We start from the raw sequence: 10859 nt of genomic DNA, 5'->3' as shown, positions 1-10859 counted from the left end.
TAAAAACTACGTCCGAGCCCCAAATTCTGATTTCACCAACATTTTTTTCGTTAATAAAATGACTAAGTCCAAAAAAAAAATGGCCAAAAAAAGGGGTGTCCGGTAAAGTATAAAAGTTCCCAAAAAGATATTATAATGAATTATAGACAAGGTATAAATAAAAATAAAATATTAAATTTACTTGATTGTTGAAAATTATCAAATTGTTTAATTAACTCTATAGCAACTTTATTTTTTACTGACAATCTTCTAATATTGATCAGTTTATCAGTAACTAAAGTCCACTTTTCATAAAAAGTGTTCCAGTTAGGGAATAACTCTTTTTGCATGGGATATAATGTGTTGAAATCTTCACATACCTAAAAACCAAAAATTAAAAATTAAATGGTGAAAAAAATTTGTGTTCACACATTTATTCCACTAATGTCATCATATTTTATAATACATGGATTAGATTTTATATTTTATTTCTATTACTGAATTAATAATATATTAATTAAAATTCATAATATACAAATTTAACATAAGTATATCAATTTGTTTTATACAGTAGGGGGCCCAATAAATCATTTTACATTAAAGTTCTTTAAATTTATATTTTACATATTATCTAACTAGACATAGGAAAAATGTTACCTACAATATTTTAATTTTTAATGAACTTGCTACAAGTTTTTGCGTTAAAATAATTATTTTAAAAGATTAAGGTTTTCACCCATGGAAAGTATAAGAAGCAAATATTTAAACACTTACCAATTCATATCCTCTTGGGCTTTTGAGAATAGGCCAACTTTTAAATATGTCACATAAAGTAAGTTTGGTATGTGAATTAAGTACTTCAGATCTCCTCAAATCAAAGGTTAAATTCCACTTTTCTTTTACAGATTCAAAGTCTGCTGATAATCCTTCTTCTTGTAGCCATAATTTAGCCAATGCTAGTTCATCTTAAATATAGGTATATAATATTTATATATATTATAGTTATTAGGTAACAATTATAATTTATAATTTTTTTTTCTTTTAATATGATTTATAAAATTTCAATACCAGAAAATACAGGTTTTTCTAATGTAGGAACAATTTTTTTTCTATCAAACTCAATCGCACCAATACTACGAAGACGTCTAGCTACATTTTTCCAACGTTCAACTAGTTTCCCTTTTGCATGGGTTTGATGATTACCTTCACTTTTAGCAGCTATAAAATAAACTCTCTAGAAAAATAGAAAAGGCAAATTAGAGAAAAAAAACTGAAAACAAATAGTGCGCTGACATACCTCTTTTTCAAGAGGAAATATTTCTACAATGAGTTTGGCGATTTTCTTGAAAAAGAAATCAGTACCTCTGAAAAAGATTAATTTTTAAAACAATAATTATAATAGTTTATTACAACACTAACAAAGAAGTGTCCAAAATGGCAAAATCTAATAAATTTTATTTTTTAGTTGGGAGTTTAACTAATATAAATATTTGTACAAGCATTTTATGTGTAAATAAAAGCAACTTTATGTAATAACTAAAATAGTAAATGCAACTTCTATATAATATTGAAGTATACAAACTAAAAACACCTAGAAATTATACTGATTTTAATGTTGGGTGTTAAAAGTTAAACTTATAAAATTGTCTTTTATTATTAGCTTAATTGTAATTTTCTTTCTGTGATAATATAATAATTGTATGGGTGATAGAAGTACCTATCACAATATTGTTTATACTTAATTTAAATAAAGGAAATTATTTTATTTTATTAATTTAATAGCAATGTTAAAATTTAATTTAATTTATGTAGGGAATACAGACCATTCAAATTACTAATATAGTATAATGAAATATATTGCAGGTACATACTTGCATTTATCTTGAAATAAAAAGTTAATTAATAACTTGGTTAGTGCATTTTGACCATCGTCAGATAAACGGCCTTTATTGGTCACTGAATCTGCTAAGACATATCGCCCATCATTACTTGTATGTAGAAGTTGTAATACTGTCTGCAATAAAAAATTACTTATTTTAATATTAGAAATTTAAATTAGTGAATACAATTTTACCTCATTGGTCCAATTCATCGGCTGATATGTACCATATTTGGAATGATTATTAAAGCTTGTAGAGAGTGCAGAGTTCACTGGTTTTGATTTTGTATAAGGCAAATGACGATTAGTGATATCCTCTGATACAGAACAAGTAGATGTAGATGGTGGACAATTCATTAACTCTAATGAAGTGGACGATGAGTAAACATTGGTATGATCAACTGATGTTAAGATTCTAGTGTTTTGAGTGTAATCTGTGTTTGGGATAGACGTTGAAATATCTTCCAAATTAGAATTTTCATCAAAATTTTTGGGAAACAAAGACTATATTAATTTAATAATGTACATTAATGTTTATTGTTTTTTACTAAAGAAAAGATAAAAGAATAAAATCTGAAACAACGCTTTCTACAAATTACAATAATATGTATAAGTACAATAGAATTTTGTAACGATTTTAAGTTTCTAATTTAATAAATAATGACAACTTACCTGAAACACTGAATTAAAATCAGACATTATAAAATAGAATATAATCTAGTTGTTAATTTAACAGTTTTATGATTACTAAATTAGGTTATACTAATGCTTCAAAAAACTTATAATCTTATAACTTACAATCAACGAGGAGACAGTTGAGATGACTTCACTCTCGGCGTGTAATGATGAACTTTATAAAATTAAACACAAAACACCAAAAATATAAATATAAATACGCCAGTCGTCAATCGCCGTTACGAAAATACAGTATAGATATAACATAGACCATTAATCAGGGGTATTTCCAGTAATTATTTCAAATAGTGAATATTGATGCTATACATAGAACAAAATCATAATAAATAGTTATCAATTATCGTGTACGTAGTACGTCCAACCATGAACTATGATTAAAACCAATATCACTGGTGTTAATTTAACACTCCTGAACTTTAAAATAAAGATGTCTATTGTTGACATTAATTCAATTCTCATAGTTAAATACAATATTATATCGTTTTTATATTAAATAAGGTATATTTTGCAATTTGCTTAAGTAACGTCATTATGATGTTCACATAAATGTTTTTGCACTTATATTCAATAAGTTGAATGTCTAAACAACATGTTATATTATACTCAAATTTAATTTTCATTATTTTTTTATTTTAACAGTTAGTTAATACAATTTAAAATTACATTAGAGTTGTTTAAACTATGTTAAGTTTTACCTTAGTAGTTTGATACTGTTAAAACGATACCTACCATTACATTGTTCATTCGGACCCACAATTTAATCGACTCAACTTACGTAGTATAAATTAAATTAAAGTAGTATATTTAATTTATATTCATAGAAGGTTATTGTTAATATGACACCTATAAAAGTTTGAATGACTTAAATAAATATTAATATCACTTTTTCTCAATATTTTTTATGAATTAAAATTATTGTTAGGATAAATGTTTTTGGATTAACACTTTTAGATAGTTCTTTTAAACTCCTTGGACACTGACTTCAACTATCAGCCCGTTGACACTGTAATATTGGTAATTATAACACCAAAATTTCTACGTGTGTAGTTGAGTCGCTATATACCTCCTTGTCTGCAATTAAAATAATATACTGAGGTAATCGTAAAGACAATTAAAGGGAAATAAATCATAATCATCTCAAACTTTGTATTACCATGTTTTAAATTAATTTTTATGCATACCTGTATCTGTTACACCATTAGATTTTTTAGAATTTGAAGCTCTATCTTCCTGTAACTCCTTATCTGTATTAGTTTCCTTTGCTACTAAAATAAATAAAAATTCATTAAATTAATTATTTTATACTTTGTACTACCATGTTTTAAATGAATTTGTATACATACATGTATCTGTTAAGTGTGATGTTTTTATATGTTGAGCTAAATCACTTTTATTGATTCTCATACTGCACATGCAGCAATTGACTGCAGCTGATGTTTGGTCTTCACGTTCTTGTACATCCATACTCTCTACTGTAATATAAAAATATAATGTAAAAATATTGTCATACATTTATTTGAAATAATGCAAGTGGTTAATAGGGCAGAAATTAACATGATAGCAATTAAAATATAAAAAAAGGTGGTACCTTGTGTCACAGGAGATTCGACTGCAGCTGATGTTTGGTCTTCGCGTTTTTATTCAGCCATACTTTCTACTGTAATTTAAAAATCAAGTAAAATGTATAAAAATTAAAATTATATAAAATGTCACTAAAAGTATATGGAAATAAATTATCATCTTTTTTTTTGTTGTTACAGCTCTCACATTCACAGTTTTCATTGTTCAAACCAAAAAAATGTTTACCGTAGTTCGCCGTTATTTCTTCTCCAGCATTAATTGCTTTAACTGTTTTTGCGTACCAAAATTCTCCCTTAAGCTCCCATTTTGTATTTGGGGAGCAATCATGATTTATATATGCTGCGGGTCCTAGGAACAACATGTCTTTTCCGTTTCGAGAACTAGCCATTATTGAAAAGTCATTAACACCCACCTGTAAGACAAAAAAAAAAAATTTTAATCAAAATATAAATATGTTATAGGTAGTTTTAGTTAAGCAAAACATACTTTTATGTCTTCAGGTTTAATTAGGGCAGTTTGTCCGCAGAGTGTATTAATGACAAACATTAAATATTGATAATTATAATTTAGATCTACAACCAGGAAAGTTGGACATTTTTACTAATGATAATAATCTTTGTAGTAATAATGTTAATAATTTTATTCCAAATAAAAGTTTTCAATTTTATGAAAATGATGGTCAAAATAATTGTTCTTTACAAGATAAATTATCACAACTAATTGCAAAATATCATATTTCCCATAACTGTGTAAATGAATTACTCATTATCTTACTATCAGAAGGTTTGGACGTACCTAAAGATGTTAGATCTTTATTGAAAACTCCTAAATCTAAATCGCATAATATTATTCAAATGGAAAATGGTTCGTATATTCATATTGGCGTTGAACGAATGATTAAACCCATTCTTTACACATATTTTGATAGGATAAAAGATTTAAACTTAATTCAATTGAGTGTCCATGTTGATGGATTATCTATTTCTGATAGCTCAAAATCTAGTTTTTGGCCTATTTTATTTTCTTTTATAAATGTTCCCGAAATTAATAAAATTGTACTACCAGTAGGAATTTTTCATGGAAGGAGTAAAAAACCGGGTTCAGTATTTTCCTTTTTTGATCCATTTATTACCGAGATAAAATCAATTTTTGAAAATGGGATTGAAATAAATCAAAAACTTTTAAATTTTTCCATTACTCAAATTGTATGTGATGCACCAGCCAAAGCTTTTGTGTTAAACGTAAAATACTTTAACGCATATCATAGTTGCAACTCATGCCTAGAAGAAGGGGAATCCATAAACCGAAGAATGTTTTTTTTGGGTATTGACGCTCAATTGAGAACCAATGAATCTTTTTGCTCAAAAAGTGATGAGTCTTATCACAAAGGCCCTTGTCCATTAGAAGTATTGCCTATCTATATGACTTCAGTTTTCGTTTTAGATTACATGCATAATGTTTGTCAAGGAGTAATGAAACGATTGTTACATTTTTGGAAGAGTGGCCAAAAACCTGTAAGATATTTAAATACTGATCTTGAACATCAAATTTCTACTGAACAAGTAAATCTTCAACCACATTTTCCGTCGGAGTTCAGTAGATTACCCCGATCATTAGATGAGCTAGAATTTTGGAAAGTGACTGAATACCGTACTTTTTTGTTGTATACAGGCCCCATTTTATTAAAAGGAAGGATAAAATCATCCCTGTACAATCATTTTTTACTTTTACATTGTGCTGTTAAACTTTTAATATCTGTTGAAACTTGTATAATCTATAATGACTTGGCAAATAATTTATTAAGACAATTTGTCACAGAGTATCCTGAACATTATGGAAGTGAATATGTAACATATAATGTTCATTTTCTTATACACATAGCTAATTTTGTTAAGATTCATGGTCCACTTGACAAGTTTAGTGCCTTTAAATTTGAAAACTATTTACAAATCATAAAAAAAACTGTTCACAATTCTAAATACCCTCTTCAAGGCGTATACAACCGAATTCTTGAACAAAATATCTATTTATAAACAAATATTAAATATCCTTTACTCAAAAAAGAAATTGATTTCAACTATATAATTCACCAAGATATAACAGCTACATTATATGAACAAGTTTTACTAACAAACTTTAAAGTTAGTTCTACTAAAGAACGTGATAAATATTTTTTTTTATTTAATTGTTGTGCTATTGTGTCTGTTGATAAAATAATTAAAAACTCTTCCGGTCAAATAATTCTTGAGGTTACTAAGTATGAAAATTTATCTCCAATGTTTAATAGTCCAATCTCATCACTTCTAATTGGACATTTTCTGGTTAATACAGAAATCAAAATTCCAAAATGTTTAATTGGTTTATCAAACTTAAAATATAAGTGTTTGTTTTTCCATACTTCAGAAAATCGAGCTGTAGCCTTAAACTTACTGCATACGGAATAAAACATTAAAATTAAATACTATAAATGTCATATTTATTTTAAATATTGTGTTTGTCATACTCAATTAAGCTTTGAAATTATTGTACACAGTATAAAATGTATTCATTTCTCTTAATGTTATAATTTTTGTGAATATTACCTATGTAGGCAACTTCAAAATAAATATTTTGTACTATATGACTTGTGTTAAATCATTTAATTATTATATCCAAATTTTCAAATCATTTGAAACCCAAATAGTAAGTACCCAACATAAAATTATATTAGTTACATGGATGTTACGCATTGGACATCTCATGGATGAAAAAATTGTGAAATCCTTAGGTACACGTTTTGAGATGTTACTGTGATGTTGAATTTAACATCTTTAAGTAGACTACTAAGACACGTTTAATGTGGGATGTTCTATAGATGTTCAGTTTTAACTTCTCAGATGTGATATCCTTCAACGTGGCGTTTGGCATCTCTAGAACATCACATGAATGTATATGGGTAGTAAAAAGAAACATCACATATCGCAATAGAACATCTATTTTACTTCTCTGATACAAGATATTTCACACAGGGTTATGATTGTAATACCTACTATGTTGCCTCCTACCTATACAACTTTTTTCCGTATAATAATAATAATACAAATATCTAATACTGAAGTATCATTAAAATAACCGCAATGGGTGAATACTAAATACTAAATAACAAATATCAGAAAGCCGGGTTTGTCTAAATATTAAATAAAAATATGTCTAAATATGTCTATAATTTGTACATAGTACATGTTACTATGCTAGTATGGTACATTCAAGTGTACTCGTATGGTACAACGAATATTTAATTTAATTCAATTAGTTTGTTTAATTAATTGAATAATGTACGAATGAACAAGTTCGCCCAAGTTTCCATTATTAAAAAACATTTTAAATACTTTTTTTTTAAAAAACATCGGTCATCGGGAAAAAAAATCGAAATTTTTCTCGATACATAAAAAAAACATCGATGTACCGGACAAAAACATCGATGTTTTTAAAAAATCGATGTATTTTACCCATCTCTACTGCTAAGCATTGAATTTTATCAGTCGAGAACGAATTTAAAGTAATTATAATATCTGCTATCATTTGTTATATGAACATAATAGATAATGGTCTTAATACAGAGGTCGCCAACCTTTTGGACCTCGAGGACCACTAGATTCATACTCTTCAGTCCACGGACCACGTTAGTTTATAATAGGTTTTTACATAAATACCGTTCCACTGATAAGTCTTATACCAAATTAATATAAAATAATAAAAATGGATTCCTTTTTATTGATAACAAAAGTTTTGAGTTACTGTAATTATTACAAATTACTGAAACTTATTCTAAACTGAACCTACAGAGCAACATAATACAATACTTTGTCACACATAGTAATTATACGACACGTGTCATCGCACAGGCGTCTCGCGACAAGATAATTTCCAATACCAAAACTCAAAGCGCATGCGTGGGGACTTGGATTATTTTCAGGAATCGCATGCTTATCACTATTATCGCTTATCACTATTCTTATCACTTTTTTCAAATTCCAAAATAATAAATAAGTATGTTTTTAATAGTTATTAGTTAATTTAATTTTTAGATTATTTTTTTAAATACATATATATATTTTTAGTGAATTCATTACATTAACATAATAATTAATAATGAAATATTATATATTTATTATATTATGTAATAATATTTAATAAATATGGTCAAAATCTACATGCACATTTTGTACTAATAAATCTCCTTTCAAGTTCTTAATACAGCTTTCTTTTTCGGCAGTGGTAGGTTTTGTTAACAATTGAGTAACAGTCTTCCTTGTCTTTGTCTTGGGCCATTTTCTATTCTGATGACTAATTTTTTTAAGAGGGTTGTCTTCTGCTTTTTTGATGCTTGTATTAGTAGTTGGCTTAAAAAAAGAAAGAGCTTTATCCAGACACTTCAAAATATTTTTAGTATCACATTCATCTGATGGATTTTCGACATAACTTATCATTGTATTTAATTTGGTTTTGATCTCTTCTAATTCTTCCACTTTGTTTGAAGTTTGAACCTCTAAAAATTGTTTAGTCTGCTGAATTTCTATTTCTCCAATATTTTCTTGATTATTTTTCATGTCATCAATTTCTTCAGTTGAAGGATTCATGGATCCAACTTTGTGTATATGTTTACATAAATTTAAATATATAACACTATCAAGACAAGTACAAATATGCGTATGAATACAAACATTACATTCTGAGCATCGTAGTACACATAGGGACTCAGTACAATGTTTTTTAAGAATATGCACTTTATAACGATAATTAGCAGCTGTCTGTGAAGTAACATAGTAAATCATCAAGTCTTCTGTATCTTGTTCAACATCTTCATTTTTTAAATCCTTGCTTTTTATATGGCTGTGATTAATTCTTTTAATTCTATCACTTGGTTTGTTTTTTGCTATTTTGATTATTCTATCATACATAGTGTCTCTTAATACAATGTATTTACATGTAATTCCTACATTTATACTACCATTAGTACCATTATATTTAATATTTAGACTTTAAAGTACCATTTATCTGACTCGGGCGTCTATATTTTACTTTTTTATACATATCAAAAGATCAAAAGTGATAAGAATAACGATAAGCGATAATAGTGATAAGCATGCGATTCCTGAAAATAATCCAAGTCCCCACGCATGCGCTTTGAGTTTTGGTATCGGAAATTATCTTGTCGCGAGACGCCTGTGTCATCGCTGGTAGATTAAGATAATAACGTTCAAATTTTTCTGCGGACCACCACCTTAATTTTCTCGCGAAACACCGGTTGACATGCTTGTCTAATATACCTATATTCAACGTTCTTTACACATCAATGTTGATATTACTGACAGATTTTCTTAGTTTAAAAAATAATGTAAATAATGCAAAAAGTTGAAAATAGGGATAACTATTGTATTATTTATATAATAGTTTATACACACGAGACGTGTTGTATATTATTATGTTTGATTTTAAAGGAACAGAATTACTGCAGTTCAATCATTACATAAATCATATCGAAAGCGATTGTATTTTATGTTACATAAGTAGTATAATATATTATATCTTGTTGATAATAATTGTTGATCCCGATTCGTATAATATGTACCTGGGTACCTAATACCAATAATGATATGAAAACTCACGATTTAGGAAACAACAAAACCATTCACGTAAGTGCGTGTAGTTGCTCTACTGCGGACCACGATGAATATCCACAAAACGAAAACGTTGCGATGATATTATGAAGACGATGCTCAGGGAAACGAAAAAATCTAGATCAAACGACCGTGACAGAAAGGTCAGTATTTCAGTAGGTATCCGAGATACTGCACACGCACCATGCTCGGACAGACATGTTATATTATAAACGCACGTTAAATATTATTATCATTATTATTATACACATTATAACGTATCGGTCGAGATCGTATTTTGCTGAAAAAAATAATAAAACGAATACGCTGAACACACAAACGCGGTGGAATTTTTAGACAGTGTAACAGCAGAAGAACTACAAAAACTTAAATACCAAACCAAACATATTATATTATTATATCCGATCCAAAGTGCTTAATACTACGATAATATATGTTATTTTCGGGTAAACGTATAGTAGGTATTGCGTTACATACCTACCATTATTTTTCTCTCTTGTTTCTTATATATAATATATTAATACCATTATCCTAATATAATATATATTTTTTACGTTAATGGTAATTTATTATTATAATATAACGTATTGTATTACTTTTGACTGCTTTCCGTTCCGATTAAACACGCACGCGCCCCACAATAATGTCGATGCGTCCATATAGCGTGTGTGTCTGCCCTCGCAGTACTTATTTACCGCCGCCACGTGTTTAATATGCTTATTTACCAAATGTCAATTCACGTTTTTGTCACCTTTGGACAGCTGTGCCAGTGTTACACACAACATATTATATATCATGATAAATTATGTAAAATATTGTGTTAAAACTTAAACGCGGCGAAAACGGAAACCGACCGGCATGTCACACGGCTGTCGTTCGACCGTAAAATCGAGATATTCAAACCAAGACGATTATTATGAATCTAAGATGCCCCCCCCCCGTGCCCTTTCGCCCCACATACAATGAGCGTCCCCCCCCCTGAATGGGACAATTTACCCCCGGACCAAAAATAAAAATATTAAACAATAATAATAATATACAATGCAAATAAATTTGCTCAATAT

The 10859-nt window shown here is 28.2% G+C and overlaps 2 protein-coding genes across 2 annotated transcripts; one reads left to right on the top strand and one right to left on the bottom strand.

Annotated features, from left to right (window-relative positions):
- Positions 1 to 185: 185 nt before the first annotated feature.
- Positions 186 to 2557, bottom strand: LOC111038004 (the record flags this gene model as incomplete). Its single annotated transcript, XM_022320911.1, has 7 exons — positions 2531 to 2557; positions 2054 to 2362; positions 1851 to 1993; positions 1277 to 1343; positions 1048 to 1213; positions 754 to 944; positions 186 to 359 (listed from the first exon to the last, which is right to left on the bottom strand). Coding segments are annotated over exons 1-7 (1077 nt in total), but the record flags the coding sequence as incomplete, so codon positions are not given.
- A 2766-nt stretch (positions 2558 to 5323) lies between these two features.
- Positions 5324 to 6168, top strand: LOC111038013. The gene has a single exon (XM_022320928.1). The coding sequence runs from the start codon at positions 5446 to 5448 to the stop codon at positions 6166 to 6168; it is 723 nt and encodes a 240-aa protein (XP_022176620.1). The 5' UTR covers positions 5324 to 5445.
- Positions 6169 to 10859: the final 4691 nt, after the last annotated feature.

The sequence above is a fragment of the Myzus persicae genome, unplaced genomic scaffold (assembly GCF_001856785.1).
Source record: "Myzus persicae strain clone G006 unplaced genomic scaffold, MPER_G0061.0, whole genome shotgun sequence".
In the NCBI taxonomy this organism is placed as follows: domain Eukaryota; kingdom Metazoa; phylum Arthropoda; class Insecta; order Hemiptera; family Aphididae; genus Myzus; species Myzus persicae.
Note: the sequence above shows the minus strand (reverse complement) of the source record. Positions and strands in the feature narration are given on the sequence as shown.

Coding starts and splice junctions, on each gene's coding strand:
- LOC111038013 (XM_022320928.1), top strand. CDS start 5,446: ATGTTTTTTTTGGGTATTGACGCTCAATTGAGAACCAATGAATCTTTT.